This window comes from Colletes latitarsis, chromosome 1 (assembly GCF_051014445.1).
Source record: "Colletes latitarsis isolate SP2378_abdomen chromosome 1, iyColLati1, whole genome shotgun sequence".
Taxonomy (NCBI): domain Eukaryota; kingdom Metazoa; phylum Arthropoda; class Insecta; order Hymenoptera; family Colletidae; genus Colletes; species Colletes latitarsis.
This window is the reverse complement of record NC_135134.1, coordinates 53,484,580-53,505,963: the sequence shown is the minus strand read 5'-3', so window position 1 is coordinate 53,505,963 and position 21,384 is coordinate 53,484,580. Positions and strand designations below refer to the sequence as shown.

General features: G+C 39.4%; 4 protein-coding genes across 10 annotated transcripts in view; 1 reads left to right on the top strand and 3 right to left on the bottom strand.

Moving 5' to 3' along the window:
• Window positions 1-3,048: 3,048 nt before the first annotated feature.
• Window positions 3,049-6,346, bottom strand: Trap1 (TNF receptor associated protein 1). The gene is made up of 13 exons (XM_076766396.1): window positions 6,200-6,346; window positions 5,900-5,992; window positions 5,740-5,822; window positions 5,426-5,653; window positions 5,141-5,307; window positions 4,944-5,053; window positions 4,791-4,864; window positions 4,362-4,708; window positions 4,138-4,285; window positions 3,941-4,068; window positions 3,662-3,849; window positions 3,303-3,598; window positions 3,049-3,222 (listed from the first exon to the last, which is right to left on the bottom strand). Exons 1-13 carry the CDS (start codon window positions 6,312-6,314, stop codon window positions 3,121-3,123), a joined length of 2,079 nt encoding a protein of 692 aa, XP_076622511.1. The 5' UTR covers window positions 6,315-6,346; the 3' UTR covers window positions 3,049-3,120.
• Window positions 6,347-8,265: 1,919 nt separating this feature from the next.
• On the bottom strand, window positions 8,266-11,889 carry LOC143347522 (CD151 antigen). The gene is made up of 6 exons (XM_076776781.1): window positions 11,595-11,889; window positions 11,227-11,445; window positions 9,873-10,055; window positions 9,467-9,679; window positions 8,485-8,692; window positions 8,266-8,403 (listed from the first exon to the last, which is right to left on the bottom strand). Exons 1-6 carry the CDS (start codon window positions 11,655-11,657, stop codon window positions 8,345-8,347), a joined length of 945 nt encoding a protein of 314 aa, XP_076632896.1. The 5' UTR covers window positions 11,658-11,889; the 3' UTR covers window positions 8,266-8,344.
• A 589-nt stretch (window positions 11,890-12,478) lies between these two features.
• Window positions 12,479-17,625, bottom strand: Elp4 (Elongator complex protein 4). 6 transcript variants are annotated; one of them, XM_076770072.1, is made up of 6 exons: window positions 17,507-17,625; window positions 13,775-14,427; window positions 13,659-13,694; window positions 12,966-13,579; window positions 12,694-12,906; window positions 12,479-12,620 (listed from the first exon to the last, which is right to left on the bottom strand). In XM_076770072.1, exons 2-6 carry the CDS (start codon window positions 13,890-13,892, stop codon window positions 12,510-12,512), a joined length of 1,092 nt encoding a protein of 363 aa, XP_076626187.1. In that variant the 5' UTR covers window positions 13,893-14,427; window positions 17,507-17,625; the 3' UTR covers window positions 12,479-12,509. The 6 variants fall into 6 exon arrangements, with proteins under 6 accessions (XP_076626187.1, XP_076626178.1, XP_076626161.1 ...); XM_076770063.1 differs by lacking the exon at window positions 17,507-17,625 and adding an exon at window positions 16,271-16,390; XM_076770046.1 differs by lacking the exon at window positions 17,507-17,625 and adding an exon at window positions 16,145-16,249 and having other exon boundaries at window positions 13,775-15,410.
• Mam (neurogenic protein mastermind) overlaps window positions 16,645-21,384 on the top strand; it is a 202,794-nt gene continuing 198,054 nt past the window's right edge. For both annotated transcript variants that reach the window (XM_076770024.1, XM_076770015.1), the window contains exon 1: window positions 16,645-17,738. In XM_076770024.1, coding sequence (XP_076626139.1) covers window positions 17,271-17,738 — 468 coding nt within the window. In that variant the 5' untranslated portion in view covers window positions 16,645-17,270. The remainder of the gene's footprint in view (window positions 17,739-21,384) is intronic.

Sequence of the window (21,384 nt, the reverse complement as noted above, 5' to 3'; positions counted from 1 at the left end):
GTGTTTGTTGCGTAGATTAGTTGATTGTTTTTCGAAGCACAGTTGCTTCGAGTAGATTTTCGTTTATACTTTAGGCACACGCGAAGATCGAGTCAGTGTATAATGCGCATTTTTATATTTTTTCCAGAGCGTCGTGGCTCTTTACTTTCGAAATCGCCGACTTTGATTTTCGGTGGCGTTAGTTTATCATTTTTTTAATATTTTTGTTTCATTTTCCCTTTAAAAATTAAAATTACTCGACGTCGGTGTTAGAATCACTGTATCACGGAAGAGAAATATATGTATATTGAGCGAAGGTCTACAAATAGAAAACGTAAGTATCATCCTATTTTATTCTATGCACCTTTAGAAAAAAATAATATTTTCAAATTTTGCTAACGATTTAAAATTTTTTAAATGATCAAAAACCAGTAATTAGTTTTGAACATAGTATCTTTTATATTAATTCATTACCTATAATTTGTACAATAGATTATAATTGTTTTCTTGTGCTTTACAGGCTATGGATTTCATCCTTACATCCTGGAGACCAGCAGCAGGACCATGCAGATAACTTGGGCTGATGTATTTCACTGGGCAGCATCGTCACCGTCGTAGTCAACGATTGGTGAGTCGCATGTGATTTTTGTCCCTCCGATGCCCAATCATGTTGTAGGGCGAAAGGTCCGAAACAACACGGGTGCCCGGTTGTATACGTAGCATTTTTGGCGAGTAGTGACCACGGGTATTTTTTATACCCGTGAATAGGAACATATGTATATTGTTTTATTTTATAGATCAGGCTAGGGTCTTTTTGTGCTCCTCGATTTTTAATATAACGTGAAATTTGTCAAAATATAAAAATAAATTCTTTGACTTGTAATATTGATGGTTTTTTATATTGTTCGTGCTTTATATGAAAATGTAATTTGATGACTTATTTTTGAAGACATTAAAGTCTTTTGTTATTAAAAAATTTGATGTTACAATTCATGTACAAAAAGACGTTCCGCGATGGGTAAATTCTTGAGTCAAAGTAACATGCATTACGTATTACCTTCATCTTTAAAAAATACACTTTGACAACGGAATTGCTCAAGGATTAAATATTTTAATGAATTTGCTTCAATAATTTTTCCCTACATTTTCAAAATAAATTATTTTATTGTAAAGCCTTTCGTCTTAAATAATTCAATTTTAATCAAAATAATTTCGTTTGCTAATAATATTGTTCATTATTATTGTATATTAAAATTTTGCTCTTTATTTACCAGAAATATAAAGTTCAGTAAAAGAAATAGAATAAGAAAGAATATATAAATACTATTTCGTTATTCGCTAGTATTTACAGTAACCATTTTTTTTTAGTGCAGGATTTTCAGGATACTTTTCCGTGTTCTTTGCCTAAATTCACCAAAGTGCCCAGGTGCTACTTGGCTGAGTGAAGGCAAAGGGCACGATGACTTAGTTTATAATTACTAATCATACACATATGCGACTGACATTGGATAGTGTATCGTGCGCGACGCAATTTCCACATATGTGTGTGTGTGTGGTTAGGCTGCGGAATTGCGTCGTTTTAAAAGTTTAATATAATTTACAAATAAAATTCTATTTATACTTTTTGCATGCTCGAAGACGATAATATAAAATATGTAATGAAACGTAAATACAATTAGTTTCTTGATTTTAAACAGCAGAATGTAGAAAATCATTTTATGAAAGATTCTATTATTTGAAAGTCACATGAAATACGCAATGATCACTAGTCTTTGTCGGTTGATTTCAGGTATTGGTACGTAAACATTAGAGTGTGAATGTTGTATGGAATGTTCGGGTGTCGGAGGAACCCCGGGGCGTCCTCTCTAGTGTAGGCTTTTGCGCCCGGACAGTATGTGTGAGAACCGTGGAGCGTATGTTTGCGAGAATGAGTTTTGCAATGTTTTAAATATAGCGTTAGGTAGGTAGGTAACTTACTTCCTGGTGTGTATGTTAGATATAAGTAGGTAGGGTCAGTAGTTCGATTTGGAGAATCGAAACTTTAGCTGATACAAACGGATTGTACCGTTTGTGTTGGTTGCACTTTCGGTTCTTGGAATCGCGCGGCTTTACAGTCGCTCTTCGCGGTCGCGTTCGTTCGCGGTAGGATCCTCGAAACGCTCGTCCCGCTCGAGTTTCTCCACACCTGTTCTGATAACGATTCGTAGAATCGTTGGAGGACTGTGTATTGCACGGAATCTCGAGCGTAGGTTTAAGTTTCAGGCTTTGGCAGGACCGCCGAAGAAAGAAGAGACTCTCGGGAGTCGAAGAGGCCCTGACAAACTGTCGCAAGAGTGGGCTGCGACGAATGGTTCTTCATCTTCATCTTCGGATGAGGATGGAGAGTCATTCCATGTTCCTATTATGTCACTGTTGTCGCCTGTAGTTGTAGTACTTGTAGTTTTTCAGATCAACAGCCAGTATTTTGAGGCAGATCGTGGTTTGTGTTATTGTTGCGGAACACAAATGATCGCGTTTGTTTTAAAAATAGCGTTGCGCATAATTTAAATTTATCGTGATTACATTTAGCGTTGCGAACGATGAATATTTTCGCGTTTGCTTTCAGAGTAGTGTTGCGGATAAAAATTAATTACCGGTTTACTATTAGCGTTACGAAATACAAATTATTCGCGTTGCTTGTCTAGTTATCTTTGCAAATAATTAGTTTTATAGATAACGTTAAAAAATACTAAAATTTATGTAATTTCATTTTCTATTTCACTTCCTCTTGTGTTCATTTCTAAATATGTTGGTAACGTTACGAATGACACGGAAATGGTAATGGGGCTCTAAAAAATACATTAGGTGAAAGGTCTACTCGTTTACCTCGGTGATTTTACCGCCCTTGTAAAAAACAATAGAAGTTTAAAATCATAGGGAAAGAATGTTGAAGGTTTGGTCTGTGGCAAGAAAGGAAGAGTAAATGAATTCAATAAAAGAAAATATAATTATTTTCTTAGAAGTGATAAGATATAAAATCAGATGATTTGTAATGGTAAAAAGGCGAATGTTACAGTTAGAAAATGGAAATTTTCTTTAAAATATATACACAAAATACTCGTAATTTATTGAATAATAATTCTATCAATATAATAGCTTAAACTAATGTTTCTCTAATGCGAGAGTTAATAATTCATTCATCGGGGCTAATAATATCCGGGGATCTTCTATTAGACCCGCTCCAACCATAGAGCTAGTGAACAGCTGAAACAAATTAAATATAAAATTAGTCAAACTAATGAGTAAATAGATCACAGTCGTTTTATATTTAAAAGAAAATATACCTGGTGTATAAGAAGGTCTGCTAATTTCGGATCTGACTTTATCAGCTGACAGAGTTTCTTAATGATAGGATGATTGGGATTTATTTCAAAGCGAGGTTGAAGGATAGAATACCGCATTTCTTCGTTTAATTGATGACTCTGAGAACGGACAAAATGCCTTGCAGCTGCCATATCTTTTACCGTGACTACACATGGATGCGATTCGAGACGATTCGTTATCTTAATATCAGAAGCTTTCTTTGTCAAAATATTCCTCATATGGCCCATGAGATTGTTGATTTCTTCTTGATTGATTGCTACATGTAAAAAAGAAACATGTTAAACATGTGCATATTAAAAAAAAGTTACAATGTACTCACCAAGATTATCAGGTTTACTTGACTCTGAATCTTCCCGCATTTGTTTTTCGACGGATGTTAAGGTACAAGATTTATACTCTCTCAAGTGCGTTAAAACCAATTCATCATAAGACTCATAACAGAATAACACTTCGACATTTCGTTTCTTGAGAGATTCATAATATGGCGATTGCTCGGCTAGAGTTCGGCTAAAAGGGATAAAATCAATGTAGAAGCTGTTTCAACAATTATTTGTATGAATTATCCGATATAATATGTATGGAATGTCATAATTTTTACCTTGGTGCTGACAGATAATATATATGTTTCTGATCTTCGGGCAAACGTTTACAATAGTCTGGTATACTAACTAATTCTCCCGGTGGCATAGAAGATGATTCAAATCGTAAAAGTTTCGATATTTCTTCCTAGAAAAAATGTAATTACGAAAGTTTATAAAATATGCAAGAATCTTAAACTTGTTAGGGTGACATTACCTTCTCACTGTGGTTGTTACTGGTGACGATACCTTCTTTTAAGAAAAGGCCATAATCTTTATAAAATTTAGTATAGTCTTCAGGTTGTTTCTGAGATCGTTCGTTTAAAAATTTCAAAATACGCGACGTTAAAACATCCCGTAATTTTCTACAATAGAACAAATTTGAAAAAATGAAAATGATTGTTCCATGTGAAAGAATTAAATTAGTTTTATTGTTCTTACCCAATTAAAGTACTATTTTGTAACAATTCGCGACTTAAATTAAGAGGAATATCTTCAGAGTCAACTACGCCCTTCATGAAACGTAACCATTTCGGTAAAATATTTTCTGCCTTGCTTTTAATTAAGATTTTACGACTATACAGAGAAATGCCGCTTGATGTATCTCGAGCCAAGTCAAATAATCCTGGTGCTTCCTCCGGAAAATATAATAATGCTCTAATACTAAGCGGAACATCAGTCGTATAATGTAGAATGAATCGAGGCGAATCGAAACAGTTTCCAATAAATCTGTAGAATTCAGCATGTTGGAGCGGTGTAATGTCTTTTGAATCCAACATCCACAGTGGCTAACAATAGAAAATACATTGACAAACATGTATGTAAAATAATTTAAAAAATGCAGATAAAGTCAGATCCTCCCAAATTTACCTGAATAGTATTAGCCCTTTTACCATCAACAAAAATAGGACTACCAACAAAGTTGCTGTACTTATTAATAATACCTAATATATATTAATAAACATTAATAGTATGTTATATAAAGGGAAACAATTTTATTTTGTAGACATTTTAAATACTCACGATTTATTGTAGTTTCATCGCTAAATTCTCGGCAATCAGGTTTCAAGTGTATAACAATTTTTGTTCCTGGTTGAACACCTTCAGCCGTCGAGATTTCGAAACTACCGGAACTATATGCAAGAATATTTTAACACATTATGCATTTGTTTATCGCACAAAGTTAACAATATTCGTGAATCACGATATATTGTTTTTACCCATCAGACGTCCAGCAAAGACCTTCTGCATCCTTTGCATATGATTTAGTAAATACTTCTACTTTATCAGCAACCATAAAAGCACTATAAAAACCAACACCAAACTGTCCAATAATCTGAGATGTATCACCAGCATCTTGTTTTTCTTTCAATTTCTCTAGGAAAGCCTGCAATTAGAATATGACATTGGCAATGTTACATCTTTATTTTTTTAATTGCCATTATTTGAATTTAAATTAATCAAATTTTAAAAAATACTTTAAATTATACTTTTGTTGTTCTTACCTTAGAACCAGATCGTGCTATAGTTCCTAAATTTGATATTAGTTCTTCACGAGTCATTCCAATTCCTGTGTCCTGAATTGTGAGGATTCTATTCTGTTTGTCTGTAGCAATATGAATTTCTAAATTTCTATCTCCAGCAGTTTCTGCAGCCTGGGTGTCACTTAATCTAACATAGCGTAATTTTTCAAGAGCATCACTAGCATTAGAGACCAATTCACGAATAAATACCTTGTGACAAGAAACAAGGAAGTTACTAAGATATAAAATATTAATTCCAGCAATAGATAAGACAGCATAATCAAAGATTAAATTACCTCTTTATCCGAATACAAGGATTTTGCAACAATTTGTAATAACATTTGAGTTTCAGACTGAAATTCATGTTTACTACTTTGACCTAACAAGAAACAAATAGGAACACATTAGAGCATATTTGCAAAATATATAAGAAAAGGCAAAAATGTTTGCAAGTACCTGTAGGCTTTTCTGTATCTTTTATGATACTGTGATACTCCGTAGTCTGAGTTGCAGTTTGAGAAGAAAAGCATCTTGCTGAACTGGTTACACCTATACATTTAAAAAGTTACTATTTGGAACTTTAGAATAGTTTGTAAAAATGTAAAAATTGGATACTCGAGAAATATGTGATTTAAGAGGAGATAGTTGTGATAGTATCATACAAACATTCAGTTTAAATGCATGAGAAATTTGCTATATAACCTCATGAGCTGACTATAGAACAATAAATACATGATAGTGTAAAAATATGCAAACCTGAAAGCCGTCGACATTGTCTTTCTAAAAATTCCTTCTCGAAATTTCGACTCAACGGTCTTGAAAGAGTCTTCCCTAATTTAACTGCAAGTCTTAATCTGAATGCGGTAGCCATGCTTTCGAGTTTACCAGAAAATTTCCGGCTTAGTAATTATTACCAGATGGCAGACTAGTTGTTATGACGCAAGATAATCGCTTTTAATTATTTCAATAACTTTTGAAGCACAATCGTTTTAATATCAAACACAAATTTTATGATTATCAATGTAACATAACATTACAAGTTCAAGTGTTTCATCTTACTATCTTTCATAACTTCTTCGACGTATTTAGGTCTTTCCAAGGAGGGTAGCAAGGGTTCTTTATTATGTTATTCAAGAATACAATATATACTCCTCTAAACATATTTACAAAACAAATAAAATATACGTCTTTCATAACGAATTCAACGCCATATAGCAAGTATGCATACAAAATGCAGGTAAACGAGTAATTTTAATCGAATCATTGTATTACATCCCTATATTTACGTGACTGATCAAGGCACGAATGCGCAATCGATTAGTATCACCATATCATATCAGTTTCTGATTTCGTACGAGCCAAAGGATTCAAACACAAATTCTTTAGAACTTGTACGGCGTCTTCTCCATCATCCCTCGCGTACAAAGTTTGTCTTTTGTTGTTTTCGGCTTCAAACGATCTTTGACGAGTGCTACCAGCCATAGAATTTTCCTTACTTTTCTTTGCATGTGATTTATACGTGCGCTTTATAGAACTTTTCGAAGAAAACGTTCCCGTTTTCTTTGCTTTGAACGATGGACGACGCTTTCTTCTTTTTCTAACTTCGCTACCGCCTACGTCGTAAGATACGAGCGACCTTATCGACGGATAATCGGCCTTCTTATCGGAGTGTCTTGAATCTGGCGACCGATTGCATTTCGAAATACTGTGATTCGGTTGCGGTGCTCTTCTCTTGGGATGCGTTCGATGGCGAAGGCTAGTGGTCGCGCGATGACCTTTGAAAATCGGTCTCAGAGTACCTACGACTCTGCTTCTAATTCGCAGAGGTTCCAACAATTCGTGATCATGCCAGGAAGCCACGACGGGCAAACCACACGCGTTATGCATTCCCACCAGTGGTACACCTATAGTCCGATGCTTTGGCGTCTCCGAAAATACTTGGTACCTGTCGTGGAAATCCCAGTTGCGCCCACTGCATCTTGCGTTCTCTTCATACGCGGATATTTTTTGACCAACGTGTCCACGTTCCAAATCGATCATTCCCCATTTACTGTCGACGCATGCCTCGTCGTTTTTCGAATGTCCCGCGCCTCCGTTTTTCACTGTTTCGTTGTTGGGTTGGTCCCTAGATTTCACGTCGTTCGATTTTCGGTGACCAGAATTCACCTTTCGCGAGCTAGACTTATGAAAGTAATCGTCAAAGTCGCTAAAACCTCGATCATTGCCTCGCGTGGAAACGTTGTGCTCGCTTTTAATTATCCTTCTGTCCAGCGTCTTTAATTTAGAGGCGGTCTTGCTGTTTCTGCTTTGAACTTCGCGCTGATAGTCGCAGGAGTGACAGGATCGCCTAGTTGGATTAATAACTTCTGAATACTTCGAGACGTGGATCGTTCGCGGAACTTGAGACGCATGTTTGGTTTCATTTTGGAGGAGATTCGTACTGTTCGTGGAGTTGATTTTATGCTTTGAAGAGCAGAGACCCTTCTCAGGCTCGGAGATCGACGATTCAAATTGCAATTGAGGCGCCATGGATCGTCTGAGCGTTCCAAAATTGTGCGCTATCGATGCCTGATAATGTTTGATCGGAATGCTTCTAACAGTGCCACTGTTTTGCTTCGATTTTCCAATGTTCTTCTTATCTTGGCGAACCTTGACGGAATCGTTGTTCTTCTTGAGATAGTTCTGATGAGAAGGATAGTTTGGCACATCGATCGCGCGTTCCTCGTACAATTGATCGTTTCGCAGTACGTCGTCGCTGTTTTTCGACGGATTTTTCCAATCCTCGATTATACTTCGCCCGAATCGCGATACATCGTTAAGCCTAGGTAGATTAGACGCAGTTTTCGTGTCTGCATTCTTGACGTCGATTGGTAATTTACCCTCGCTGCCCTCTAGCCACCTTCATGATTTAGCACCGAACGTCGTTCCAGCCACGTGCATTCGATTCTCGATCCCCATGCCTATGAATAATGCAACATCTTTTAGGAAATAAGTCGATGGACGTGGTAAAAGATTTGGGTACAAAAAATATAATTTCTCACCGAAATCGTGATCGCTCTCGTTGAAGGGACTCAAGGTTTGCGTGGACGTAAACGTCGAGGCCTGAGATTTAGCCCTTTTATTACCTTTCGAACAGGCGAAGAACGTGCTTAGAAGCGCGCCCACTTCCACGAATATCACAGCCAATCCAACTGTGAGCAGTATCAGTGCTTGATCTTGCGTCCACTTCTCGAGCATCTCCAAACAACCCTATGCAAGTAATACCTGTTGTAATATACACGCGAACGTACGTGTACCTCTTTGATATTCCAACACCTCATTTTCTTGGTCCACATACATTCAAGTTTATTCCACTCAACCTACTTTTCGAAACGTATCCATTTATAGATTAAACTGAATCGTCCCGCATAATGCGCAACAGCGTCACAGTGTACGCTTCTATATGATAATGTCATCATATTCGCGGACAACGTCGGCACGCGATGACATTTCAATCTGTATTCAATTTCTGCGCGGACGCGTGAAATTTAATGCCCGACGCGTACAAAAGATAAAGAAACTTTCTCCCAATAACGGGACATTAATTACAGACGCGCGGGCGCGATTTTTCAATCAATTATACACTTGAACGTTGGAATCTCGTAAGAAATTGGTCAATGCTCGTGGACTCAACCCCCTATTTCCACATCTTTGTACGAATAAATGAATAAATATATAGAGGGGCCTCGACGCGACGCCCTCGTTTCCAGATACGATACCATCGACGCGCTTTTACGCAACCCGCATCCGTTAGAATATCCCTTAGGCCTGTGATATTTTCATGCGGGTCTAAGCACCTGTAGTTGTAGTAGTGGTAGTAATTTGGGTTTTACGAATACGCATAGTTACTTTCAGAGTTGTCAACGATTACAATTATTCGGTGTTGATCGATGGTTTAGCACGTGACAAATCTTGATCGCTCGTTACAATGTTTATATCCAGTTGTTTTCATTGATTTAATTGCTTCCTGATTAGCATACGTACCGTGGTGTGTCGGGCGTATTGATGTTCGGCTGGGTTCAAAGCCTGGCAGAGAGTAAGATTGGCAGGTTCGGGGTTGAGGAAGGAGTCCGTCTCATTGGCGTTGTTCAGGGCGCAGCAACTGAGAGGTACCACTAATTCTCTTCGTCCGATTTCCTGCAGCCGCCACCAGGAGGTGCCGTAATTGCTGCTTCCGTTTATGCCGCAGCAAACAAACTGAAAAGGTCGATGCAATTTGCGGTATTCGTTGCCAGAGGGGTGTGCGCGTAATTGCTTTCTACGATACGTCCATGGGGATTGCGCGTTTCGGGAAAGCACACGGGGCACACCTTCCTTGATTACTAATCGTAAATGACGTCACTCTTCCATTCGTTACGAAACGAATTATCTCGAATTAACGCGGACGTACCGAGGTTTGTGCAAGATCAAGGGCTGCCGTGAATTGTTCTCGACCAGGAACGGCGTAGCTGCGTTGCAAAGCACGTATCAATCGCGTTGGCCTGACGTCGATACCCAAAACGTGTGGCCAAAACACGACCAAAACGCAAACGGTACATTCACCGATCACCAGCAGAATTATCGCCATGAAATACTGAAAATACAAGACCAAAGCATCTAATGATAGATGGGAAAACATTATAGAAAGCAATCGTTAATACATATACGATCGAAAATGAACATAAGTATTAATTTCTTGCACTGAAAATCAGCGCCACATTACTTATGGAACGACCTAATAGAAACATAAGAGAAAATACTTTTCGAAAGAACAGTAAACAAACGATTGCAGTGTTTGACTACATAGTGCGTACTTTCTGAAACGTTAGACCGATATTCCGTTCGTTGCTATTCGAACGGTTAACAGCTTTTACTGTAATTTGTAAACAGACTGTTACTAATAAATACTCGCATTTACAGATTCACAGCTAATTGGCCATCTACAATTTCGCATCGTGCATCTGACTTTTATATCGCGTTTGCAAACGTTTGCACGTGCTGACTAAGATGCGTTCACGAGCGGTGCACGCGTTCGCCTAATAAGCGGCTCCTGAATAATTGTTGTTTTTAAATGATACACGGACTCGCCCTCCTTCCGTGAGCACGCGTGCCCGGACTTATGTAGATCCGTTTCCGGGCAGCGACGCGTAACCGTATTCCTGCAAAGCGGGAAATCTGGTTTCAGTCGGGTCTGCTGAGCAAACTCATCGTCAGGGTCTGACGAAGAACCGCGTAGATCGCGCAGACCTTGACTTCTACCGATTAAAACTCGCGTTTACGACGCGAACGACGTGCAATGCACTGTGTTATACACGAAACGTCGATGCCTATACAATCCATTTGTCGTCCATTTTTGTAGAAATTTTAAAAATATCAATGATGTACATTATATCGTTACGAAAACACGAACATATAAAATACACTAATGCAGCGTTTACCAAAGTATGCTTCACAGAAAACTGGTTTTTCGTGCAATGTGAACAGGCATACCGCGAAAAATTGTGATTAATATTATAGCATATATAATTTCAACAGGCACAGTTTATTTTATATTATCGGTTCAACCCTTAATTTAAGTTACGATCCTGTTTTAAAAGCTAAAATATTCATTTTAAAATTCAAATAACCACGAAAGAGCGTGAGTGTTCCATAAGTATATCTTAAGATGAAAAGTGTTCTGTAATTATAAAAGTTTGGGAAACGCTCCGCTGATGTATGATAACAGCTGTGTAATTATAGTCGTTAGTAAAAAGAAAGTGTCTTACAGAGACAGTAGCGCATCGGTTATAGAGACAGGTTGCCCAGCATCCCAGTAGACCCGCGAGAGTGATTAAAAATCCCAAACCGACGACGGCAAAGGCCAAATAGTAGAAAAGTGGTTGCTCGGGGTGTATGTCACCCGGTCCCAACAAACGTGACAGCAGAATGCGTTTGTCGTCAGCCAATAACAATGCGCCCAATGACATCAACGCGAAACCCGATATCTGAAAACGGAGATAATAATCTGTGACGAATTGTACCATATTTAAAAAAGAGAATTGTAAGTTTATTTTGGAATTGGACTACAAGATTGATACGTATCGTGGGCCCATATTGAGTATTCGTAAGATTAAAAAAAAGACTCTTAACTCACCAAAAAAATGATATTCGAGCAGCATACGAAGATTCGTGGTAGTCCAAAGTTTTTGGTTTCCATTTTAGAGTACGCGGTCTTTTAATTACATCGAGTTCTTATGTTTTCTTACTTTTTGTTGGCGCGCGCGATTACAAGGCACCGGTGACAATTCGTCACGTCAATCCTTCGCGATGACACTCCATTAATCGTCGCAATAAACGAAACTGTTGACGCTCGAAATGCAATTCATTCGAATTTGTTCTCCAGTTATTGTACACTTACTGCTTTCTCCAATTCCCGAAGCGTACTTACTCGCGTTAACTGGAGGACTAAAAACCACGCGCGTGATAGATGCTTACACAGTGCTATATGAATACTGGCATCTGTAGGTGCGCTTGCGTTGCGTGCCCTCATGCGCGACCGACCGGATGGAACCGGAAGGAAATAGAAAGGCATCGAACAAAAAAACATGGGGAAGGGGTGAAATGTCCATATGCACGTACTTATGCGATTGTTACAGATACGACTCGTGTTTTCCAAACTTCACGATGGGGAAGCTGAAAATATAAAATCGAACGTTATGGTTGACCGAGATAAAGTGTTACCGGGGTATTGGATCATGGTGTAGGTCGATCTTTTTTATTTTTTTGACTCGCATCACTATAATTCTCAGTCCCTCGTATCATACTACAGAACACGTAAACGTACTACGCGTATCATTGTGAGTGTTCACCGAGCCTATCTCCTCCTGTCTACATTAATTCACCCACCGCAGTATGTATTTCTAGTTAAAATAGCGCAAACAGTACCAACACATATCTGAGGTATACTTCCTACTATTTATTGAAATAAAAAATAAAAGGGAGTTAGAGTTAAAAGCTACAATTTTATTGTGTATGAATTTCTGTATTAAATATTTCTGTACATTAATTTTTAAAAGTCCAATAAATTTTTACGCGATTGACTAGCGCATCCAACCAGCGATGCTGTTTCATCTTGTTCTCGTTGAGCGGAATCTCCAAGTTCAGCTGGTAAATGTAAAATCTGAAACAAAGAGTACGAAGTTATGTATAATTGATCAAACTAAAAATAGAAGCGCTTATTAAATTTTATTCACCTCGATCACGAATCTTTTGCGACGAATTTTGAACACAAGATCCCGCGAATCGGGATTATGCGGAGCTATTGTGTTCAAGGCAGGTAACTTTCTCAGGTGCAGTAAGCCATGGTAGTCTTTAAATAGTGGATTTACTTCTCTTTGAGTGCCCATAAACGATTCTAGTCTAATAGCAATGTCCGATAAGTGCTCGATTCGTTGTATAACGGCATCCTAAAAATTGATTACGATACATAATTTCGTATTTATATAAATTCCTACGTAAAACTTACCGAATTATCTAAACAGTCTACAGGTACGGTTATTACCGCAACCGCGTAAGAATATCTTAAAAGTGCTCTAAAGAAATATAAAAATTTCAATAAATCTTGGTGGGAAGAATCCTTTGAATCACTAAACCATAATCTAGATCCTAAAGAATGTATTACAATTCTTAAAACTTGTCTTTTCGAAAGCATTTCCGAAACCGAGTATTGTCCTTTTGTCAAGGTTTCTTGAACACATTCTAATAGTTTTGAATAAGCCGAATTTTCAAATACAGAATCTTTTTCAGGACAACTATCATCATACCACTGTGTGATATCTGCTTTCTCAATTACTTCTTTTTGCATTGTCTTTGTAAGATCATAGAAATGACCAAAAACTTGTCCTCCGGTTGGAGATGAATCGATTACTTTCATGTTTTGGTATCTCCAAGCAATTTTCATTTGTTCATCTAAATGTGGAGGTTGATTGGTGGAGTTAACATCTGTTATAACAGCTGGTAGCTCTGATACTAACTGTGTTGTATCTTTGGATCCTACAAGCAATGGCTGAGACGTGACCACACCTTCTGCCATAAAATATTTTAACATAACTCTTGCATATATACCATATCGATCTTCCTCTGAAAATAGAAATTTATTTTTCATATAATATACTTGTACATAAAAAAATTTTTTAATTTTAAGTAGTTTTATACGCACCAATTAAAAATAGGGAACCAATAGGTAAGCCACCACCTGAAAAGATAAATAAAATTAATATAACATAAAAAAACAACTTTATTTAATTTTAGTGAAATAGAAAAAATAACACAAACCTATTATATGATCCAAAGAAGGAATTCCAGTTGAAATGAGTAGTTGCGAATTTTTTATCGAAGGTTTTGTCCCGGGTATAAAAGGGAACCTAGTATCTTTCGCACTACTAAGATCCATGTTTTATATTTATATCTAAACTAATCATACAATATGTTTGAAAACTTTGTTTACGAAAAAATCTATTCGAAACTTTGAAGAGAATATTTAACGTGTCTATAATTTGGAACCAAATTTTATGTACATAGGATTTCGATGGAGAGCCAATTTTATTTACAATATGTAAATAAATAGTTGTATACATTAAATCTTATTTTACGCGTTACTACAATCACCGATTGCATTTATAGGTTATGTTATTACACTACAGGTTATGTTATCACTATATGATATGAATTGTTACTACATCGTAACATATTTCATACAAAGTACATAAATGTAAGATATAAAAGTATTGTAACGGTACATGTGCGATTATGTTTTGAAAATTATTTCGGATTTTTTTACAGAATAATGTAGCGTTTTATCGATTGGGCTGTGTTTTTAGTTACATTTAATTCTGCAAAGGTGGTAACACATGCAACTGGTTCGCAGTCGGCAGGTGATGCATTTCATAGTTTGCAATTCTTCTGCTAGAATGCCCCTGTATCATTATCTGCAATTATAATTTACCAGTTGTATAATATACTCTCCTGTTTTAACGCATTCAAAGTTATTTTTCTATAATTTCAAAGAAAAAGTTTGTTTATCTTTAAATTAACACATGCACTAATTCGATTTACAAGTGTTCTTTTAATAATATCTTGCATTTATTCATATAAAAATATACTGCAACCGTACAAAACACTCGGACTTACTATTAACTAACGATATACGCGCATTACAAAAATGCTTTATGTATGCGAAAAATCATTATACAGATATTTTATTTCAAATGTAAATGACTTTTTGTACGCACGTGAAAACTAATAGGTGAATATCTTATGAATTAAATGCGAAAATATGAAAACACCAATATTTGGTCTACGTTCGGCGTCGCTAGATTAATTCTCAAAGGTTTAAATATGAATTTAAAAAAAGATTCAACGCCAGACTGCGGAAACGCTTCCCTGTGCTAGAGATTGCGACGAGCCAGAAGAGGGGAGTTCAGAAATACGTGAGCTAAAGAGAGAGAAAGAGAAAGAACGAGGGGACGCGTGAGTAACCCGTCTCGTGCATGTTAGATTCGAAGCTCCGTGGCACGGGCAGTTGTGCAAAAGCACGGTGCAGAGGTATCCGGCCAAACACTGAAACCCCTCCCTGTTACCATCCCATCTTTCTCCCCTTCTAGTATATTCCGTTCGTCTGTCTTCCTTCTGCTTCTCCCTCCGTTTCCCCTTCTTCCGCCGACGCTTCCTCTCTCGCTTCAGCACACTCGTGCCGTCTGTTGACCTCTTGCTTCCTCCCTCGGTCTTTACCTTTCTTTTTACAGACGAGCCGGGAGCACGCTGCCCTCGCTCAACTACCTGTTGTGACGTCCAACGCGCACTCGACGACGCACTGGGACAATCGGGGGATTCACCGCGCCGCGTGCGCTGCTGCTCTCCGTGTATGCAGCGTACCTTCCTTCACGGTCGACATGACGGTCGTACGCCGTCTCTACGCGCAAGAAAGCCTTCCGTTGGTAAAGCGTGTGCCTGATCCGTGAGCCAGAGCCGATATTAAACCGCGAAAGGCTTGTCGCGTACTCCCACTATCGTCCCGATTCCCATCCCTCCCACAACGACACGATAATAACGAGCGAGGAGGAAAGAGAGACAAAGAAAGACAAATAGACAGAGCGCGAGCGAGAATATAGAGAGAGGCTCTTATCGAGACGTTTTAGTTAGACTTTAGCAACTAAAGAGGGCATTGGAAACACATTTGGGATCCTTCATCGGGGTAATATTGACTCTGAAGTCTGTTGATTAGTATCGATCGCGCTACTGACTTAGTCGAAAGGTATTTTTTACACGAGAACATCGGGGTCTGGAACGTTTGTAACGGTAACGATTTTTATTTAAAATTCCTTTTGTCGCATACTTTGCTTCAGTAAATTAATAAGTTAATTAACAAACGAGACGTTAATTCAATCAACTAAGTGCCTAACGAAGAGATGGAACGATGTTTAAGAGTGTTTGTAAAGCAGGTAGTACACAACATGTTGTTGTCGACGCTCGGTCAACGTATTTAATATAAATATAATATGCATTTAGTTTTGAAAACTAAAACAATGGGATCGAAACGTTCACATTGGGTTAGCAAACTAAACTGTTATATTGAACATTCGAACGTACGAAGCTGAATAATCTTTTAAAGCTGAGAAATTAGTAATTTCTGACAGTATACCTTACCGTAAAGCGCTTGCCAATGAAAAAGGAAAAATATTAAAACGGAAGAACAGTGCTTTTAGAGTTGATCGATTGTAACGTGTTGTGTAACTATGTCGAAGATAATATATGGTAAGACGGGTTTCATACATGGCGCCAATTCCGGTTAGTTGTCGAGATCGCCGTCAGATGGCGCCGCAATTTGGCCGCCTCTTGTATACGCGGAGTTTCCAGGCCCTGAACTTAGTCGCGCGCGGTGAACGTTCCGTCCTACCGTCGAATCTTCGCGCGCGTCTCGTCGAGAGTGACAGTTCGAAAATCTCTTTACCCGGAAGACAAATGGTATCGCGCGACCCGTGGGCATTGTTGCGCTGTCAACGGGACGATGGAACGCGGACGGCGCGGAGTTAGTTAGTGCATCGCGTACACGTTACCGACTCCGAAAATATCGTAGCAATCTCGTGCGAAGCGCGTTCGCGTGGAGGCTGAACTGGCGGTGACTGGTCGCGTTGGAGCGACACGGACTTCACGGTATACCGTTCAGTCACGTGGCGTCGGGAATAAAACGCGACGAACAGTATCTATCGGCGATACGTCGCGATGTCAACAACCGGACAGTGAAAACAGCGACTAAACGTAACATTGCCGCGAGCCTGAGCGCGTTAAAAGGGTGACGAACTTTGTTTACAATTTCACGCGCGTCTCTGCGTTTTCGCGATTGATATCAATACCGAACGAAAGTCACCAAGATGAGGAAAGGGAGATAGAACTTCCGCGAACTGATTCCTTTTATCCGCATCGACTGGATATCGTAGGCGATTGTGTTGTGTTGTGCGGGAAAGTACCGTGTACATTGAACGGACTGAATGAAAGTGAGGGTCTTGAAGTGATCGACGCCGGAGCAGCGACAGCCGATCGAGCGAACGGGTGTGCGCAACAGGACTGTAACGCGCGAACGACAACGACATATTCCAAATGCGTCTTGACCGGAAGTTGAGGATCGTCGCATTGGCAGGGTGGCAGAGGATGCTCGGCTCGAGGGCAGCGGCGGGAGACGAGGTCGCAGCAGTAGCAGTAGCGCGCGTCAGGCGCTTCGGTAGCAGAGGTTCTCACTGAGCTGGCTTACCCTGCGGTGGATTTAGGGGGCTGTATGGAGGCCGGGGGGCTCCTGCCCCGCCAGCCCCCGCAAGGCCCCCCCGGCACCGCGCCTGGCTCGATCTCGGTCTGCGTGGGCCAGGCTCCTAACACCAATAACAATAGCAACGTTATCGGCCAATCGGCCGGGATTCACGATCTGAACACGACCGGCCAGTTGAACGTAACCGGTCAACAGCTGCAGCTGCAGCAACAAATGGGTCAAGCACCTGGTATGGGTGAGGTACTCACCCCCAAGAGGCAGGCGGTCGTCGATCGTCTCAGACGGAGGATCGAGAATTATCGGCGAAGACAAACCGATTGTATACCGAGATTCGATCAGAGTTTCAACGGACTCTGCGAGCAGAACATACAAGACACGCTCGTGCTGAAACAACGTTTCCTCGAAAGCAAGGCGAAACGGCAAGCCAAGAAGACGGACAAGAAGCAAAGCGACCCGATCGGTCTCTCCAGCGTTCACGTGGTGAGTCATTTACTCTACTTGTGGCTCTGGCTTTCGTTCGCGGCTCCTGGCGTAGGTGCTGCCGCACGCCGGTCGTCAACCTTGTCGCAAAACGCTTCTTATCGCCCTCTCTATTGCGCTCTGCGTATTATTACGTGTAAGCGATATTCTGTTTACGGTAAGATCGATGGTATCTCGCGTATTGGTTTGTATCATGCTGTTGTGCTTCGTCATCGAGCTTGAACCAAGTATATCGAAGTCCGTTGTAAATAAGTGACGAATAACGATCGCGAGACTGTTACGAAATTTTGGTACTTTTAAAGTATGACGGATAAGCCAAGTTTCGCGAAGGTCGCTAGAATTGAAAGCGATCCACGAACGATATTGTTCCGGGTGGGAGGGGGTGGGGAGGGGGGTCACGCGATTGAGAACATCTAAACTGTAGTATATACCAAGTAAGCGGCACTCGGCAACTTGCCGGGTCAAGACTCTACTACACAGGTTTGGAATCGAAGCGCGGGCGTAATGAAATACCACGCTCTTTACACCTATCCAAGTTTCATTTACAAAGCAGCGGGACAATATCGATACACTTTGTATACGCAGAAAAGTATTACTTTGCTAGTAAAGAATATTAATATTTCTCTGGTTTCTATAATAAGGCATTTTTATCCAAGAAAAACATCTTTGCCAAACGAAAGAAAACTCTGTTTGCATTAAAAATGTCCATCGTCCCCTCAAAGAGATTTCGTTAAGTATGCATGGAAACTACTGTTCCTTTTCCAAATTTTGAATAATTCGCAATTCTTCTCCAATACTATACAATCACAATGGATTTATCTCGAAGCAGAAAATAGATTCACGGTCATTTCTGTGTTTTTATTTGAATAGTGCAAAAAGAAGCAATTGTGTATAATGCAATGGCATAATGATAGTTGTCCTGAAAAAAAGCGTATTTCAGGATAAAGTTTATTCAGAAAATATGAAAATGTAGTCAGGAAACCTTGAGAAGAGGACAATAATCGGTTTCAAAAGAAACTATAAAAAGACCGGTTTTAAGAACTATAATTCATTCTTCAGGATCTGAATCACCACTCTGCGATTCTAAAGTCATTATTGACGTCTCTGTGTTTTTATGATAACCTTACGCAGTTAACGTAAATGTCAGTAATCATACAAAATTTCGATGATTTTTAGAATTGCAATTGTTTTTTAATTATTTTTAAAGGCAAAAGTAAAGTAGAAAGAAAATTATTTTTAATTTTACGTTACAATCTCAAGAGCTAACCGGGGCGTTATGAGCCCTTTTCAACTTGTTAGCATAGGCCTTTAACGTCGATTAAGTCTACACGTTTCTTTAACACTATCGATTATATCAAATAATTAGGTCAAGGACCTTTACTACTGTTCCCCTTATCCGTATAAAATATATAAATTTGGTTTCCTTCAACCGATACGATTGATTCTGTTAGCATTTCTATACAAAAGTCCGAGAACACTTTTAAATATGGGCGGTGTTTTAGTTGTGCTTCACGTGGGTTTCTGTCGTAGTACAAATTGAGAAAAGTCGCTACAGAATTACCGTGACACTCGTCGAGATTTTCTTGCAAGTTCGTTTTTGTTCCACTACTTGCGTAGCTTTAATCTCCGCGTAGGAGTATCTGTACGGCACGCGACTAAAAAAGAAAGGGAAATTCACACCCCGTTGCGGCAAAGGTTGTCAGCGAGGCTCATGAAGGTCGAAATAAACGCATCGCGTATAAGTTCGTGACAATGACGTTACACCGTACCGTGGAACGCCCCTGCATTGACGTAAATCCAAGGTTAATACGGGACGTCTCGAATCGAACGCCTACAGGTAACCGACGTAGGCAGGAATCTACGACTTAACGACGCCCTCCTCCGCGTCGACATCGCGCATCCACCTGTTTCGCGTCGCTTTCAAAACGATACGGGGATTGATACACGACAAGAATAAAGATAGAACATTGGCTACTCCTCGCCTCGAACGATGAAAACAGGCTCGGTTTGAAACAACGTCGTTTGGAATATTGGATATTTGTCCTTAGTCACTCGGATTGGAAATAATCCTTGGCGGAATTAATGGTCCGATTAGTTATTAACGTAGACGCACAAAGTTGTTAAAACATGAAAGATTCAATGAATTTTTCTAGCAAAAAGTCTCGTTGTTGGCTTGTCAGAGGCCAGTACGAGAATATTATGATAAATACGGTATGTACGACACGATGGAATGTTGTTTGTTTACGTATTCTGTGGTATCGAAGAACATGTTAGGCTACAGTATAACAGGTATATAACAAGATGCCAGTAACTAAGAAATATGTGAAAGATCGTACAAGAACAGCTTGTGTCGAGGCAGGCGAAAATAACATCCTTATCAAACAGTTTGAAAGCACGTATCGTCGTTCGAGACCACCACTGTAAAGCAGTTGAGTTTATTGTTTTTATTCGAGTATTCGAAACACTCGAACCATTCGAACAGATCGAAATTGCTCGGACAGTGTAGTCGTTCGAACCATCGCTCCAATAGTCGAGCACTCGGTTGGATAAAGAGCTTTACTCGGCTTCAGTTTCAAGTGTTCGGTTTGCTTCGATACAATCTGTTCTACTCAACTCGAATCTCGAGCGTTCGGATATCTGTACTGAAAATATCTTATATACACAGTTTCGACTCGAAGAAGCATATTTTAAGTCTTCTAACTATTTTCAACGGTAGAGACCGAATTAAAAGATGGTCGATTCGTTATTTCTTCGACGAGTTTCACAACTCCCGATAACTCTGCATATTATATACGATTTTAACATCAGTATTTTTATCGTAAAGTCTCAAAATTTCTCCAAGTAGGTATCGTGAACGCGAAGGTTAACGTTAATATGGATAGAATTTTTATAAATATCAGCAATATTCTGCATGCAAGCTGTGTCTCAATATAGCGAAGAGGTTGTAAAAATAATGCATCGATGCGCTATTTGCAGAACCGATAAGCGATAAGTGTATCTACCGCTTATACGAATGCGCGCGAACGTAACGCCGCTCGTCGCCAATTACTCCTTTATCCGCGTGGAAAATTAATTTCTTACGACGCTCGTAACTAAACGGTAGAGATTTCCCTTTTTCTTGCGCGTTTGCGGTCACCGTAATCGAATGAATATGAAATTTACCGGCTTTGTTTGTTTTATCGGCAATCACAGGAATAAAAAAAGCAATGGTTCGAGCACTCGTGGGTTCGATACACTTGTTTAAGTTTTCATCTATTCGTTCTCATAGAATTTGTCCGATACCCGCGTCAAAGTTAATGCTAAAAAAGAAATGTGACCCTAACTCTTCTCAACTTTGACGGAAAAGTGACTTTTGCCATCCGACCACAGAAGTCATTTCCACGTAGTATAGTCTACGTATAGAGCTCGTCCCCGAGGGTAATCTTGAAATACCAGAATGCATAAAAAATCTGAGGTTGGCACACGGAAATCGCCTACGTTTGCATAGACAGAATAGTGACCGCGTTCTCCGCGCCCGAGGGGCTAAATGATCTTCGCGTTGTACGAGGGTCCGCGGATCTCGGTGTATTCACGAAGAGCGCGTGTCAAGGTTGTACGAGACCAGTTTAAAAAATCTCGCGAGCTCTGGAAGGTACGCATGCAAATG